Consider the following 17,540-nt stretch of genomic DNA (forward strand, 5'->3'; position numbering starts at 1 on the left):
CCTATCAGAATCTGAATCCCCCATCTTTTATTGTCATGCTCTATCTTTTTAACTTATTAGGAAGGGAAGATCTTCTCTATCCTCTGTGGGGAAGGATGACAGAGCACATTTGGTGTACATCCAGTTTGTGGCCCTCTGAGCTTTACCTTGTGGCTGTTCAGGGGTAAGCATTTAGGGAAGAAAATGTGACTGATGGGGTATGAAAGATGTGCCCTGCTTCTTTTTTAGAAATAAAATCAGACCTATGGCAATAGAAGGAATATCTTCCCACACCGCTTCCCTCTTGTTTTGAACCAGAGCTGCTCCATCCACTTGTTTATAACTTCAGATTGGGATTACAGCCTGTGGGAATGAGGGAGCTGGCATGATCCTTAAGAACACTCACGTCTATTTATTTTTTGGGTTTTTTGGCTCCTGATTTCATTATGAGTAATTAAAATTTGGCCCCCTGCTTTTCGCCAAAACCAGAAGGTCCTAAAGCGGTTTCGGGAGAAGGTTTGGACGCCTCCGGCCGTGCTCTGCGCGCGGTGGCGCGACGCCGTTTCTCCGTTTCACAAAGCGCCGCCTGCATGCCCGGCCCCGCGGGGGGAGCCAGCATCTCTGCCGGGATCCCCGGCGGCAGAGGGGCCCGCTCCGGGCGGCTCCTGGCGGCAGACGGGCCCGCTCCGGGCGGCCGGGGCTACCGCGGCCGGCACTCGGGGCGCGATGGCCGCAGCATCCCCGACCCCGCCGGCCACGGCAGCGCCCGCCCGCGGCCCCGCGTCACCGCCCCACGCCGCGCCCATTGGCTGCGGCCGCTGTCCATCCGCCTGGCCGGCCAATCGGGGCGCGCCGCTCTCGCGGGCGCGGAGGCGCCGCGGCCGCAATAAGACGCGCGGTCCGCCCCTCGCCCGGCCCGGCCGCGGCTCCGGCGCTCCCCGTGAGGCGGCGCGGCTTCAGCCCGGTAATTCCCGGCGGCTCGGGAGCGGGGAGCCGCCCTGCGTTCGGGGGGGTTTCCTCGGCGGGGCTGTCCCGGCGCTCCAGGGAGGGGTGGTGGTGTTGTCCCCCGGGCGAGGCGTCGCGTGTGCCCGTGCCCGTGTCTGTGTCTGTGTGCGGGTCGCCGCCCCGGCGGGCGGCCGCGGTGTTTGCGCGTGTCCGGGAGGTGCTGCCCTCCTTGTGGCCGAGCCTCGGTGCTCGGGGAGGGCTGGGACCCGCAGGTGCTCCCCTCAGGGACGCCTTAGCGAAGGGATGAGCAGGGCTGAAGCAGGAGCCCTGGAAGTGGCCGGCTCTGGTGTTGGAGCTTAAAGCTGTGCTTGGCCCAGAGAGTGGCCGGTGTAAGGTGTTCTCCTGAGCACCGTGCGCTGCTCTCCTCTGCTGAGCTGCGGCTCTGGGGTTCTATTCTCTCACAGAGAGAACCGCAGAATGGTTTGGGTTGGAAGGGACCTTAAAGGCCATCTAGTTCCACCCCCTTGCCATGGGCAGGGACACCTTCCACTAGGTTGCTCCAAGCAGCCTGGCCTTGAACACCTCTAGCGATGGGGCAGCCGCAGCTTCTCTGGGCAGCCTGTTCCAGTGCCTCGGTGCTGGGTCCAGGTCTGCTGCCTGTGTCCTCCGTGGTGTCCCAGAGCTTTTGGTGGATTTCTTCACAATAGAGCTATGGTAATTGCAGCCTAAACAAATCTTAGGGAGCAAACGATGTCCTGGGGCATGTGGAGACCAGAAACTTTCCCTTAATGGAAATGCAGAAGCTGTGCGTTAGCATCTTTTTGGAAGAAGGTATTTGGTAGCTTTCCCAGCCCATACAAGTGGTGTGTGCTCTATTTTTTTAACAGCTTTGAGGGTAAATGGTGGCTGGCATAGCCATTTGCACTTGTGGGCTCTTTCTGTGAGCTCTGGTGTTTATTCTTTCCCTGCAGGTAACCAGCCAGGAGTGTGTGCTGGCCTCTGTATAAAGCAGCTCTTGAGCCTGTGCTGGGATTTGTGGAGGTTGTTCCTTTGCTGTAGGAAAGGTGAGTAGGATTATTTCCATGTGTTGCTCTAAGGCTTTCTAGTTTAAATGCTTCCAGAAGTGGACTGATATTTAAACAACACTGTGACTTGCTAGTTCTTTCTAAATTTGTTTGAGAATTGTGCTTCTGCCTAACATTTTATATAACTGAACTAGAATTTGTTGCACCCAGATATTATTTGGTCTGTGTGTAAGTGTATCTCTTATGCCAATTAAATTTTTTTTTGCTTTTGGCTGAAATGCCAACTAAACTTTGGCTAAGAGGGGCATCACTCCTATTGTTGGGTCTTAATTTGGTTTTGTAGATTATGTAATCTATTCCTGTGGGTAACAGAATCAGTTATTCTAAATAATGAAGTATTTGCAGAGACAGAGCTTTCTGTGGAGTTATTCTATGTGTAGTAGCTCATGCTGTGAACAGGCTGCAATTTTTTCATTGTATCTGTGGTATGTTGAGTAAGGATCAGTCGCTTTAGGTGGAAATGCTGTCAAATACTTGTTTTTATTATAAACCTAGGACCTCACAGGGTGCAGCTTAGTGTTGGAGCTGATGTGGCTAGACACCTGAATCCTGGCAACAGCTGATTTCTTTCCTTAAAGTGCAGCTCATTATTGGGAGGGGAAAAAGTGGACTCTGCAGGGGATTTTGTCTGAGATGTTTCTTGCCCTATGCAAATCTAAGGCTGCCTTTGAATGAAATGAGACTTTCTTCTGTATTTTTCAGCTGTCTATTGGGTGTCAAACAGTACCTCCTGATATTCTGTAAAAATCCCAGTCCTCCAAGGCTTTTTAATCCTGAGCTGTGCCATTAGGCAGAAGTCAGCACTGGGGGGTTTTGCAGGGTGCCCTTGTGTGATGTAGACTCTGCCTCAGCGTGAGATTAGAGGAGCTGCTGTTACAAGCAAGATCAGATTCCTGAGTCTGTTAATGAATTCAACTTTTCTAGACACTTTTTTTTTTTTGAAAGCCTGGCAAAATGAATGCTGGTATTGTGCTGGGTGTTTCCCAAAACCCAGAATGCATGGGCCTACCCCATCCTGCTGACCTAATTCAGGGTCACAGAGGGCCTGAATTTGAGATGCTTGGAGTGTGACTGAAGCAGCTCCAACTGATTTGAGATGAGGGGAGCTCCTTAAGTGTGTCATGGAAATCTAGCCCAAGGCTGGGAGTGCCGAAATCAGAGCTCAGTCTCCCACTGGCCATAGTTTTGAGAGCACTCAATATTCATCTGAGGTTCAGCAGTCCCCCCATGCAGACAGTTGTATTTTTATATTTTTTCCCCTGCTCTGTCCATTGCCATCTAGCCATGGCATCTCTGGGATTTTCAGAGTTGCAGTCCTGTGTTAGATGGGCCTTTCAGGCATCCCATTGTCTGCTAGCAGGTCTTTGACCACCTTGGCAGACCCTCGGGTGTGTGGTCAAAAGGTATCTGCCATTGAAGACAATCCAGAGGTGATGCTTGGTGAAGAAAAAAGAGAAAGGTGCAGTTTGACCTTACAAATGTGTAGCTGTCTGACTTAGTGAGGAGAGCAAACAGGCTTTTTGTGCCCGCTCCAAAAGTAAAAACATTAATCCTGGTGCCTAAAAATCTGGCATTGTAGTTCACAGACAGGAGAGGAGAAATTGAAAAGTCAGGAAGAGCATGGGATAATCTGTGAGGTCACTTGGGGATTCAGTGAAATGAGGACTGATTAGTTGTACATTGCATCCCAGAGTATCTGTGTTGTCACACTTGAGTGTGGAGGAATGATGGAGGAGGTGGCCTGGGGAAGAAAATCAAGCAGAGACTGGCATAATTAGCAGGACAGGATGGGGATATGAGGAAATTATGCAGAGTGTGACTATGTTGACACCTCGTTGGAGAAAAGCTGATAAGGTTTTGTGTATTGCCAGTTGCAGTTCCGTGGCTGAGGGCCGCAGCTGCTCTCTGTGCCTGCATTCCCTCGGAGCAGGGAGGATCTGGATGGCCCTGGTGGGCTTGAGGTACATGTGGCACCTCAGAGCTCCCCAGTGGGGGAGATCTGCTGCTCTGGGAGCCTGTGATACTGAGCGAGCTCTGTGTAAGCACTTGAGGGAAACTGCAGGCTGGAACAGCTTGTACAAATCTGCTCCTAATCAATTGTTGTAGTGGGCTAGTTGCAACAGGCTGGGTGAAGGATGGCACTTTCCCTCCCACGAGGTCTCCTGGTTTGGAATTCCTCCCACTGTCAATTGTAAAATCATTCTCAGCGGACACTTGTTTCTTTGCTTGTTTTGATTCTGATAGCTGTTTACTTTTCACTGCCTTATTGCTCCATGTAATGCATTGTCTGTGGGGTGTTTGATGTGTCTGTCTCACGTCTCTGTCCAGATGTATCGCTATTAGATGCCAGACCAGCTGCCCTCTGTGCTGAGCTGCAACCAAAATGGCCAAGTATAGGCTCGTTCTCCTGAGACACGGGGAAGGGGCCTGGACCAAGGAGAATCGCTTCTGCAGCTGGGTGGACCAGAAGCTGAGCAGCGATGGGATAAAGGAAGCTCAGAACTGTGGCAAACACCTCAAAGCCCTGGGCTTCGAGTTCGACCTCGTCTTCACCTCCGTGCTGAGCCGCTCCATCCAGACTGCCTGGCTGATCCTGCAGGAGATGGGCCAGGAGTGGGTCCCCATCCAGAGCTCCTGGAGGCTGAACGAGCGTCACTACGGAGCGCTGATCGGGCTCAACAGGGCAGAGATGGCTCTGAACCACGGCGAGGAGCAAGTGAAGATCTGGAGGAGGAGCTACGATGTCACCCCGCCTCCCATCTCCGAGTCTCACCCCTACTACGCAGAGATCTACAATGACCGCCGCTACAAGTGCAGCGATGTCTCCCAGGAGAATCTCCCAAAGGCTGAAAGTCTTAAAGATGTGCTTGATAGACTCCTTCCCTACTGGAATGAAAAGATAGTGCCAGAACTGAAAAGTGGCAAAATGATTCTTATCTCTGCTCATGGCAACAGCAGCAGGGCATTGCTGAAGCACGTGGAAGGTAAGGGCCTTTATTCTAGCCTTCCCCTCTCCTCCTTACTCAATGCCTTGGAGCTTTGTATCTTGTAGTGTATATTACTTACCCAGGCAAGGTAAGAATGTCTGTGGTCTCCAAGGAGGAAGTAGAAAGTTGGTCAAGGAAGCAAACTGGGAGATGTGGAAAGGGGAGAGTGTAGTAGAAACAGGCAATCCCAGCCAGGGAATAATGTGCTCTGACTTCATGATTCAGGAGGCTGAACAATTGCTTTATTGAGCTAATTACACTAATACTATACTAAATTACTTACTAAAGAGATACTATACTGAAGAATAAAGAAAAACCCGTGACTGTCTGAGACAGTCGGGACACAGGAAACAAAACAACCTTCACCGGTGTCCAGTAACCAAATCACTTTGGGTAAACAATCTCCATAACACATCCCACATGTGCAAAACAACAGGAGCAGTGAATAGAGATAAGAATTGTTTTCTCTTCTTCTCTGAGCTTCTCACTGCCTTCCCCAGGAAAAATCTTGGGAGAGAGTTGTGCCTGCTGCTCTCTGAAGAGAGCTATGGCCACAGGGAGAGAATTTGTTAGGTTAATGTAGTTAAGGAAAGGGCCAGATGCTTTCATTTTATTTCTCATTGTTCATTTAAAACTACTGTATTCAAACAAAACTTGTAGTTGGTTTAGATAGACAAAAACTCTGCAGGATCACATTATTTTTGGCTTTTTTCAGCTGCTTTGTCAGGTTTGTGATAATAATCTTTTAACTAAAAAAGCATTGCTGTAACACAGCAGAATAAAAGCTTGGCTGGGGTTGTGGAAGATGTTCTTGTTACTTCAGTGGGTCACCCTGATAATTTTAAGTATAAGTTCTGTGACAGAGAGTTCTGCAGAGAGTAGGCACTTGCTAAAGCTTGTGCCAGTACTGCACTATATTCTAATACAGAAAATGCATCCCAATAAACAGCCAAGTTGGTAGCTTAGCACAAGGTTGTTGATTTGCCACAGAATGGTTTGTGTTGGGAGATAGCTTTTAAAGGCCATCTAGTGCAGTCCCTGTGAAATGAGCAGGGACATCTTCAACTGGATCAGGTTGTTGAGAGTCCTGTTCAGCCTGGCCTTGAATGTTTCCAGGAATGGGATATCTGCTGCCTCTTTGGGCGGCATGTTCCAGTGTTTTACCAGTCTCATCATAGACATTTTCTTCCGTATTTCTAGTCTGAAAGGATCTTTTAGTTTAAAACCATTACCCCTTGTCCTATTGCAACAGGCCCTGCTAAAAAGTCTGTTCCCATCTTTTTTAGAGGTTTTTCTGGAACCTCCTCTTCTCCAAGCTGAACAGCCCCAGCTCAGTCTTTCCTCACAGGAGATGTGCTCTGTCCCTCTGTTTGTTTTTGTGGCCCTCCTCTGGTCCTGCTCCAACAAGTCTTACCTGGGCTGAAAATCCCAGAACTGCTCTTGAAAATTACTTATTTGGGGCTTGATGATAAAAAACATCCTTTTCATTGTTAGATTCTTCCCTCCCTTCCTCTTTCATCTCCTGGCTTCTAGGCCATCCTAAACTGGAAGTTGAACTATATTAATTTTTTTGTGAGTAGAGCAGAATTCAGTGATTATATATGTGTGAATGCAGCCTACTACAGCTGTAGTTACAAATGTGCACAGGCTGGATTGTGTCCACTCGGGGATTTCTTAGTTTTAAAATCCTGTGGTCTGTGGCTCTGCCTCCTGATTGCTTTTTGCATTTGGCCGTGCTGGAACAGTCAGGACACCAGGAGTCTGACGGCTGTGAAATGAGCAGGTACAAATGGCTTCTGGATTAGAGAGGCTGTGAAACCTGGGGTGCAGATCATGGATGAGGGAGGAAGGGCTGGTTCAGTCAGCTCCATGATGTGGTCAGAGTGGTTGTCCACACTCAGTGAAATGATGAAGGAAAAAGGGGAAGAGGGATCTGCGGCTGTGGTGGCTCCCCTGCCTCCCAAGAACGGAACCAGCTCCATGAAGCCGTGCTGGCCAAGCCCTTTGGGGGTGAAGTGGTGACAGCTGAATGTAGGTGCCAGCAGAGATCCTGGGCCACCTTCTGTGCAGGCCTGCAGCAGGGGCTGGGAAAGGGTGCTTTGGAGTTATCCTGGCTAACTTGGATTTCTGCACTGAGACCAGGGAGGAGCAGTGCTGCAGAACTTTGGGACAATTGCTAACCCTGTGTAATCTTCCAGCACTGCCCACACTCAAGGTGTAATAAAGCTGTCCTTTGTCTTGCAGTATGCCTTCACCCTCCCAGCACATGCTTACACAGGGGATGTGAGCAGTCCTTGGCAGAGGATCTGGTTCTGTGACCAAGGCCCATTGCTCAGCTCCCCCAGCTCCCACACAGGAACTACTGGCAGGTACCTGCTTGGCTCTCCTGCCCTTTATGTAGTGGAGAATGAATTTCTGAAGAACTGGCCTGAAGGGTAGCATGGACAGAGCTTTGAGACCCCTGGTGTTACAATCTGCCTTTGTTTTAGGTTTTTTTTTGGTGGTTTTTTTTTCCCCTTGGCCTAAATCTAGCTGCCTCTAGGAGGTTCCTTGTCTGCATTGCTGTCTCTTCCTTTCTCTGCTGAAAGGTTGTGAGTTGCTCTGGAACCCTGCTAGGCTTGGACCTGACTCAACAGTGCTTAAACTTTGCCAGTCTACTGTATTTATAGCCCCCACTGTGAGATGGGCTGTGTTTTTGTGGATTTTTCTTTTTTATAAGCTTAGTGTGTCCTGCACTTGAATGGAGTTTTTTAAGCCCCTCCAGCTCAGCTGGAGCCTTTTTTTTTTCTTTTTTTTTTTGGCATTTTGAAAACTGGGTTCCAAATGCCTCAAGCAGCAATCTTGTATGGCTGCTTGGATGTCTTAGTCATGGTGTTAACTTGATCTTGGAAGATGTAGATCAGAGTTTAAATGGCAGGAAATAGGAATTGTTTTAGTGACAATTTCTTTTTTTTTTTAAAGACTACAGAGTATCCCTTGAAGTTACTATTTCAAGGAGATATTTTCTTGAAGCAGGACTGCAATTCTCTGAATCCTGTGTTTTCCTTGTTCTGAGTAATTTATAAAGAGCTGGAAGTGTAGTTCTGCTTTCTACTTGCATGCAATCATCAGAGCAACAGTATCATGCTCAAAAGGCTTTGATTGTGGGCTTGGATTTGGTTCTTGTTTTTTCATTGCACAGAGTGGACCTCATAAAGGTGTATGAGATATCTGTAGAATCTGTCATGCTAAATGAACATGCCTGCACAGGATCTGTTTGCAGGTGTTTTTTTTCCTCAGTTCTTTGAGGGAGGATAGTTTTTGCTTTATCTGCTAACCAGTGCTCCATATTGAACCCTCTTGACAGTGTCCTTTTATGAAGATATTAGTGTAATACTTGTGACCACCTTGCCCCATTTCTTTTGAAGTGCTGCTGGAGACCAAGTCCAATGGACTGATTGACCAGATGAGGGATTGGTGTGCTGTCTCAACTTGTCTTTCTTCCCAACCATTTAACCCTGGGCACTGGTGTCAGGTTCTTCAAAACAGGGTTTGTGGAATGCCTGATTGTAGAATTCCCAATAGTCTCCCAATAGTTTACATGCTGGAGCTGCACATTGTGACCTGGTGGGGATTGTGTGTTGAGGGCTTCTTAATAAGATTATTTCACTGATTTTGCTGCTTAGCCTTCTTAAGGAAATACTACTTATGTGAGTTTGGTGTTGTGAGTGCAGTTGCAGGAAACAGCTTGAGATCTAAGGACTCAGTGGTCTTGAAATGAGATGGTCTTGCTCTCCCTGTCATTTCCACCAGTCTTTGCTCAGTGCTTCTGCTGCTTATTTCTTGTGAGCTTGCTGGGCCTCTTTACAAATCACCTTGGCCTGTGTTTTGGCCACTGCTAAGCAGTGCTCCCACAGCATCAGCAATGTCTCTCCAACATTGTCCCCAAATAGCCGGGGGTCAGGCAATCTCTTGGGAGGGGATGTAGCCAGGAGAGCTGACCCAAACTGACCAAAGGGATATTCCTTAGCCCTTATGATGCCTGCTCAGCAGGAAAAGCTGAGAGAAGGGAGGAAGGGCATTTGTGATGACATTGAAGCAGTAGCTGTGCACACTGAAGCCCTGATTAGTGGCAACTCATTGGATTGCCTGCTGATGGGGAATAGAGAATAAATCCTTTGCTTCTGTGCTTGGCCTCTACTTGTGCTTTAGTAAACTGCCTTTATATTGACCCACAAGTTATTTTTGCATCTTTTCTCCCCACCCATTGAGCTGAGGATGGGAGTGATAGAGCAGCTTGGTGGGCACTTGGTGTCCAGCCAAGGTCAACTCCCCACAGTTCTTTTTTGGTGCCCCGCTGTAGCCCCCTACTACTAAAGCCTGGCTGTGCAAACCTAGTACAGACAGAAAGTCTTGGCAGACGTGAGTGAAACAAATGCAAATTGCATACTACACCCATGGTTGTAGCCCACCCATCTTTCTTCCCTTAAAATTTGCACAGCAAGGTAACATTCTGTCAAGATCAAAAGCCAGATTCTAACTCTGTGCTTGTTTCCCTCCTGTGCCCTGTTGAAGTTACATCTGTCTTGCAGGGAGGGCAGAAAGTGGCTCTGAATATTGACATTACTAGGCTAAAGCTTTAGTGTTTTCATTAAGGATATGGGATGCTATGACCTGATTTAGAACTCAATTACAAAGCACCAGTATTAAACAAGCTTTTGTGGCTGAATTGATGCATTTATCTTGTGTATGATCTTGAATTGGATGAATCACCTGGCCTCAAGTGCAGTGGACATGCAGAGAGGAGGTGTTGTTATTCTCAGTAGCTCTTGTGGGTTTTGGGTTCCTCTGACCATAAGAATAGGAGGGAGGAACTTGGTAAGAACAGGTTAGAGGGAAGGAGAAGCTGAACCAGCCCCTCTGAAAGGGCTGTAGGTGCTCACAATCAATGGGGGTTGTCTCTGTAGGACTTTGCAAGGTCCAAATATGTCAAAACACTCCATGGGCTACCACATGAAGGTAAATTCTTAAGCTTGCCTGGAGGTATTTCCAATTTGTGTGTTTGGTTACCCAGTTTGGTTAAATGGAGGATAAGTGAGCTGGGGAGGAATTCTGAATGTGATTTTGAAAGGTCTCTTTTATAACAAGTGCTGTACCAAGTTACTGTAGTGTTCCTGTACCTGACTGCTCCCTGCTGTGTAGGTGAGGAGCCCTGCTCTCAGGACAGAGCATGGGACATGGCCACTTGAGGAGAGCAGCTGCCTAGTCAGCATTTTTTCTGGGCTCCTCAGGAAGTCATCCTGAGTACTTCACTAATGTCTGTGGGTTCTCACAACTGTAAGTAGGTAGGACCTGGGTTTTAGACCTTCTTGGGTAAAAACTGCTTCCAGCAGCACAATATTTCTGCAGTGCTGTGAGATCCAGGCTTTGGTATTAAACTGGAGAGAAGCATGTTACTTCTTCAGTGGTCTTATTTACCACTGCACCTTGGAGTCAGCAGTTGAGGTCTTGCCCTGATTTCACCCTTCTTCCCCGTTCCATAGGCTGGGTTGTGACACAGGCCAGCTCAGATGGAGCTCAGGAAAAGGTCAGCTGGTTCTAGTTACAGCACATGGAGTAACTGGATAGCAGTTAGCTCACACTGCAGCCATAGGTGTGATCCCTTTGCTGTCCTCCTGGCCCGCTGGCTGGGGACTGCTCTGGTGAGCTCTCCTGCAGCCAAAGAGCCTGTGTGACCAGCCTGCTCAGCTTCTTGCTTCCTGAACTATACACAGCAACAGGCACTGTTGTTTCTTCAGGGTTTTCATCTGACTTCAGCTTGTGTTTCCAGACTTCTGGCTGTGGGGCTGCACTTGTGTATGAGGAAAACTCCTGAGGAGAAAGCCATCGTGTTTGCTGCTGTGTGTTTATCCTAGGCTGCACTGTTTTGCTTTGTAAATCAATGCTAGTTGACATTGTGGTCACTTTGTGTTCTGTAAAAACAGTAAAATGCATTTCTGAATCCGTGTAGCTACAGCCAGTTTTGTTTCATCCATCTCCAGAGGAAACTTTTAAATATCATGTCTCCTGACCACATTATGTGGTTTGCCTAAACTCTCCTGCATGACTTCATCTGCTCTGTGTGTATATGAATGGTTTAGTCTGGGAGACTGAGCTTAGGAGGTGGTCACAACACTTCCTAGGCATGGATTCTCTGGGAATATATGGTGGTGTGGGTGTTGTTAAAATCTCATGCTTCAGAATCCTTGAAATAAGAGCTCAGGCTGCTTGTTTTGCAAACAAAGTTCTTGAGAACAGTCCTTGTGCCTGGTGAATGGATGCAGTATTTTTCCCTTCCATTTCTGTGCCATTTTAAAATTTTAGGTAGTCTTTGAGGTTTTTTCCCTGTAGGTCTGATTCTGTGGCCCACACCAGGTGAATTATTTGTCCCTTGTATGCAAGAATTGCTTGAGCTGTCTGTGACTTGTTTCAATGGACTGATGCTCCATATGTAACAAGGTGTAAGTTCTTTGCCAAGGCTTGTTTCTGGTGCTCTGTGCCCTTCTGAAACTTAGGGCTCACCCAAGTGCTGAGCATAAAGCAAGAATAGGTCACTGCAAGAGTTGGGTGCTGGTGTTGGGGCATATGATCCTCACCTCATGAACAGTTCTGTTTTTTCTGACCTGTTGTCACCCCACTGCTGAGTTGCTCGACTCGTGTGTGTTTTCCTGTTCATGTGATGGCTCTGCTTTTCTCCTTAATGTGAAAATCTCTGGTAAATTTACACTCCTGTGTTCTGAGGACCATCTGTTTTGTCAGCTGCTCCAGGAGGATGTTTGCTTGGTGCACCTTGGTCTAGTTCATATGGTATCATCGCTTCAGGAGCTTGTGGTGTGCATTTTCTGAGTCAATTACTCAAAGCTGCCCTGCTCCACAATAGCAGGCTGCTGCTGGCACCTCAGAGCTTCTAAAAAGGGGGGAAAAGGAAATCTTGACATTCCCAGTGACACCGGCTTTCTTTTGCCTGAGTTTTTGGAGGGATAATGTCCTTGCAGTCACTGCTTTTAATGCAATTATGTAGACTTTGTGTGGAAACTTTACTAGGATGTTTGATCTTCAAACTCACTTGGAGGCTTTGGATGTGTGTTCAATGTAAAAATAACCAGCAATTTCATTGAGATGAGAGCCCAGAATATTTTAATTACATGTCTGCATAACATAAATATTATTTTCCAGGTTACACATTCCTTTAGTTAAGTGGAAAAAAGAAGAATGCTTCAAGCTGTACAAGTTGACTTTCTGCCTCCTTTTTCTTCCCCTCATTTGAAAGTGGAAATGAATATCTTACATGTAGGAATTCTGAGAACAGTACTGTGGACCCTGCTATAAACTTGCTTATGAGAAATCAGATGTGAGCAAGGCAAGGTGTGATTCTCACACAAGCAGAATTAAATACTGATTTTTATGACAGTTTGTGTGATAAGAGTTGCCCAGAAAATTTAAGAGAAAAACTAACCTTGTTACTCTGCCTCTTTAAAGAGTCTGCATGGGCTGTGTAGCAGAGGTTGTTTCATGCTGGAGTAGCACATGGGGACTCCCATCTTTTGTGATGTGTGAGTTGGGAAGTGATGGAGGGGAACCTATTGTGCTCCATGTCCTGTATTAAAGGAACAGTGTAGTCTCCGGGGCAATCTCTTCCTGTTTATTTCACACGTGTGGGCTGAAAAAGTGAAGAAACTCTCTTCACCTTGATGGGAATTCTCTCCTTCAGCTGCTCCTAAAGGACTTGCCAAGCTGTGGCCCTGCTGGAAATTGACCTTTGAGTGGCTGGTGGTGTCCATGGAGGCTGGAAGGTGTCCTAGACTGTTTTGAGACTAGGTAACCTCAGAAAGAAGGCAGTAGGCAGTGAGGAAGCTGGAGGTGTAACTCTGTTTTGTTTTTCTTTGGCAGGCATCTCCGATGAGGACATCATCAATGTCACCCTCCCCACCGGTGTGCCCATACTTCTTGAACTTGATGAGAATTTGCACCCTCTGGGCCCTCACCAGTTTCTGGGTGATCAAGAAGCTATCCAAGCTGCCATCAAAAAAGTGGAAGATCAAGGGAAAGTAAAATCTGCTGAGAAGTTAAATCCCACTGTCTAGCACAGCTGTGTGATGATGTGTGTATGACTGCTAGGTTGCACTGTGTGAATGTCTCAATTTCAAGCACTAAATAATTGGAAGGGACAATTGTTGAGTCTCAGGTTGGTAGTTTAACCCTCTGCTTTTTCAAAAACTGGAATTTAGATTGCAGCGTGAGGTTTTTGATACTGGAAAAGGAAGAGATGATTCAGGTAAAGGAAACTTGCAGGGCAGCCTGCCCCAGATCACCACTGAGGATGGCCCAGTAGAGAAATAAAGGGATGTGATATTGGTGTCTACCAGCAATCAGTCCTGATCTGTTAAGGAGAAAAGCACCAGCTTACTGGACTAATTTAAGTCCAGGATGTTATAGGCACTAAAACTGTCACTGATAAAATGGAACCAGATAACTCTGTTACCAACTATGATTTTTCTGTGTCACAGTAGCTGTGTCAGTTTGTTCTCAGTGGATTTCCTTCAGCCTTTCAGAACACCTTCAGCTGGACAACTCTCTGCCTTTGTTATTTTGAGTCTTCTGCGGCCAGTTCACGGTCCAGAGAATTTTGTAGAGATGTTCTGACTACTAGAGTTACCATAGTTATCTTTTTTTACACTGTATTTGGTTTTTAAGGAGTGCAGATGGAATCCCTTTTCCTCCACCATCTTTGCAAAGCCTAGCATCACTGCATTTCGCTGGCTTGCAGTAATAGGATTGAAGTCAGACTTCAGTCCACAAAAGAAGCACAAAGGTTTTCTTCTGCTCAGTTTTTAAATTATGTAGCTCCTAGTGAGGGACCTGAGTACCTTTGAAACACTTTGGTGAGGTGTACTAGAGGTTTCATCACCCCTTAGGCAGTTGATAAATAATTCAAATAATTCCTGCTCATCTCAGCCAAAGTGACGTGGGAAAAACCCCTCCAAGCTTTCCTGAGTTGCAAAGGTATCTTGATAAATGTGTTCCACAGTAACATTAATGTGGCATTATCTGCATCAGATTCTCTGAAGGGCTGGAAGAGATGCATGCAGCATGTCAGAAGTGTTGCTGGGTGCAGCTCATCCAGCCATCCTGCTGGAAAGATATTCTGCCGTGCCTGAAAGAGTTCTCCTGTAAACCTCTCCTGACAATCACAGCTTGATTCCTGCTGAGTGTTTGGCACTGGATTTGACCAGTTCACCCCGTGGCTGGATGCAGTGCCAGGTGTGACAGCCTGGTGTTCTCTTCATGTACACGAGCACCAGGGTAATTCCCCTTCTGAAGACTTGCTCTTGATCTTACCTGCAGATATGAAACTGTTATAAAGTTTACATCTGACCCACTGTCTCAACACCTGAGCATCTGATTCTGACCTTGGATATCAAGAGGGGTGACACCTGTGTGTGTGCTGCTTGAGCTGAGTATGTTCTCAGCATGGCCCAGCTACAAATATCAGTGTTGATGGGAATTTCCTTGATATGAGTATGAAGTTTTAAAATCCTTGAGGAGCTGTTGCTTTGCAGTGAGCAGCTCTGTAGCTTGCTTTGTAAGTGTGAGAGGAGGTTTTTTTCCTTTTGAAGAGAGCAGTGTGACAGTGTGGTGTGCCTCTGATCTTGCTGATGTGTGGAGCGAGATTTTGCAGGTCTGATGCCAGCTCACATTAGAGTAGCACATACTCCATAAAAGATTTCTTGCTAGAAGGTAGTTTCTCATGCATGAATGGTGCTTGGGCTTCTCTTTGGTTTTGTTTTTGTAGCCCTTGCAGTAGAAACGAAGTTACACGTTTCTCTTTTAAACATAAAGCTGGTAGGTTTCATCTTTATTTATAAATTTATCATTGCTATTAGCAGCTTCTCTGCTACTTGATTTGATACTTAGTTTCTGGGGTTTTAGTTTCTGTGCTTAGTGTAACCCTGAATCTTAGCTGATAGTTTACAAGTGAGTGTTGCAGTGTTAGATTACTGATCAGCAAAAAAACCCTGTGAAAACCCTGCGAAGGGTCACTGGCACTCAAGTGAGTAAATTCTTCCCCAAACATTATTTCATGTGTGAAGCTTAATATCAAGTAAATGTTACTGTAGGCTTGTAAACAAACTGAGTGCATCCAGGTGTGTGAGCACACAGGCCATGTCCACATCCCTTTGGCATTGTGGAATTGTAATGTAGAACTGCTTCAGGATGTGACACGCAGCTGGAATATCCTTGGAAGTGAACCCAGCTGAACTGGGAGACAGGCTCTCTCCTCCCCTTAGAATCCATGATCTCTTCTGTGGGTGGAGAAGGGAATGGAAAGGTGGATGAGGGAATTTAGGGAGCATTAATTGCAGCTGAAATCATCCTTTGAGTCGTGGCCAGGAAGAAGAGAACACCAGTGTGATGTTTGCAGGAGGTGCTGTTTCTACAGTGCTGCTTGGGATGTGAACAGTGACGGTGCTCTGGGAAGTTTGACTTAGTTTGCTTGGATTGTGGCTCCAAAGTGATGCCAGGATTTTATGTGCACATCTGGCACCAATAACACCTTGCAAAAGTATCAAATGGAACCAACTGGGGATTTCATTCTGCTCTTTAGGATTATTTTAATGCCTTGCAATTCCAAGTAACCTTTTATTTAAAATCCTGATCCATTAGCCGTGTCTATTGAAGAACAGACACCAAGTTCCAAGGTGTCAGACACCAAGATCTTCAGGCATAGCTACATCAGAGGGAGAAATGAGAATCTTGCTGTAGAGATCAGTGGTTGGGAAGCATTTTTCCCTGTGTTTGAGTATGCCTCAAAGTCCTATAAGGTAAATGGTGTTTTTACAGTTAATGTAATGGATGTGGTTGATTTGGTTTGTTTTATGCATTTTTAACGTGTGGTTCAGTAGCAGCAATAGCTCTAGATCCTCTTGAAAACCTTTGTAAATATGGTGGAGCTGGCAGGTTCTTTATAACTCAATAAATTCACCTGAAATAGAATTTAATTTGGCTTCAGTCTTTTTTTTCCCTTCTACTCCTATCCCCTTTGTTTCCTTTTCAGGGCTGATAAGTAAATAAAACTGACCTTCAGGATTCCAAAACTTCTCAAACAGTTGTTTATCACACATCATGCAGTCAATTAAGTTAAAACAGTGCTGGAGCCAACACTTCCTCATGCTTACATGTAAAGAAGCTGTGCTGGAGGGAATACATACCCCTCCAAAACTATGGGGGCATTTACTTAGGAACAAGGAACTTTACTTCCAGAACAGTGCATCTAAACAAATGCTCACTGATTCCCATGCTTGCTTTTCTTTTAGTAAGAAGCATTGTTTTTTGATGGTGTGTTTAAAGCTGTGGCTTTTGGAGACAAAGCCAAGCCCTTCACTCTCCAAAGCACTTTGATGCCAAGCAGAGTTGGATCTCCAAGGACAAGCACGTGGAACTGCAGGCCTGTCTCTTACTGCTGACCTTCACACAGCAAGCCTTGGGTGCTGGGGTAATGGGAGGCAGTGTGAAAGTCCTAAGAAAAGTTAGGCATTCAGATAGAAGTGGGGAAAACACACCTGTGGGGCTTAAAAAAAAAGCATACTAAAGAAACAGACTTTTTAAAACTTGGTCTTGTGATTGTGTTGTGGTTGGGTGGGGAATGGAACAGATCTGTCTGAGCCATTTGTGTACTGATGCTTATAATTTTGCAGTCAATGTGGCACTGCTGCCAACCAATTCAAAATTGTTCTGGTATTTTATGGTGCATTCCCTCCCTTTCCTCCAGTCACTTTTTGTACTTTGCTTTAGTAACACCTCGCATTGTTCCAGAGCCATGCCCACTGTTTCCTGTCTTGGGAAAACACCATCTGAAGACCAGCTTGGTTTTTCTGCCATACTTTTGTGCCAAGGACTTTGCTATGAGCCTGCTTTGCACAGCCTGAGGAGAGACTGACTCTACCTAGTCACATTTTCAAAATTTCAGCTTTGTTTTCTTTCTTTTTTTTTTTTTTAATTTCAGTTTTAGTTTATGGAGAGTGCTCATTCTCAAAGTTGCAATAAATGACACTTGCCTTATCTGTCTTTGCATCTCCTCAGCTTTAAATTCCCATGGGCAGGAGAGGAAGTTGACATGACAACCCTGCTGCTCAAGCAAGCTCAGAGCTGTGGTGGGAACTGAGTGATGATTCAAATAGAAGGTGTTTCAGAGACATCTGACAAAGCCTGAGAACTGCTGTGCTGAGGTATGGATTTCCAGCTGGATCTCATTTATAGAGGGTGGATCCAGCTGGGTCACAAATCGAGGGTGCAGAAGGCTTTGGAATCTCCCTTTGACAGCTGTGCTGAACAGGTGTTGCTGCCTTTTCCTTGGTTTAAGGTGGCCAGAGGTTCTGGGTGTGGGAGAATATAAGAGGGAACTTCACAGAGAGCAGGATGGCTGTGCCATGGCACTCCTCCTCCCACTGCCTCATTCCTTGTTACCCAGCAGCCAAGGCCTCCTTGGGGCTGTTCCAGCAGAATTGAGCAGCCAGGTTGTGTCTCC

At 46.4% G+C, this 17,540-nt stretch overlaps 1 protein-coding gene across 1 annotated transcript; it reads left to right on the plus strand.

Moving 5' to 3' along the window:
- Window positions 1-863: 863 nt before the first annotated feature.
- BPGM (bisphosphoglycerate mutase) lies at window positions 864-16,014 on the plus strand. The gene is made up of 4 exons (XM_038153438.1): window positions 864-943; window positions 1,896-1,988; window positions 4,338-4,993; window positions 12,905-16,014. The coding sequence occupies exons 3-4, from the start codon at window positions 4,393-4,395 to the stop codon at window positions 13,096-13,098; spliced, it is 795 nt and encodes a 264-aa protein (XP_038009366.1). The 5' UTR covers window positions 864-943; window positions 1,896-1,988; window positions 4,338-4,392; the 3' UTR covers window positions 13,099-16,014.
- Window positions 16,015-17,540: the final 1,526 nt, after the last annotated feature.

Source organism: Motacilla alba, chromosome 1A (genome assembly GCF_015832195.1).
Source record: "Motacilla alba alba isolate MOTALB_02 chromosome 1A, Motacilla_alba_V1.0_pri, whole genome shotgun sequence".
NCBI classification, from domain to species: domain Eukaryota; kingdom Metazoa; phylum Chordata; class Aves; order Passeriformes; family Motacillidae; genus Motacilla; species Motacilla alba.

Bases quoted from the DNA above. Each gene is read 5' to 3' on its own strand.
- BPGM (XM_038153438.1), top strand. From the start codon at position 4,393: ATGGCCAAGTATAGGCTCGTTCTCCTGAGACACGGGGAAGGGGCCTGG. The intron at 4,994-12,904 runs GTAAGGGCCTTT...TTTCTTTGGCAG, and splicing joins ATTGCTGAAGCACGTGGAAG to GCATCTCCGATGAGGACATC.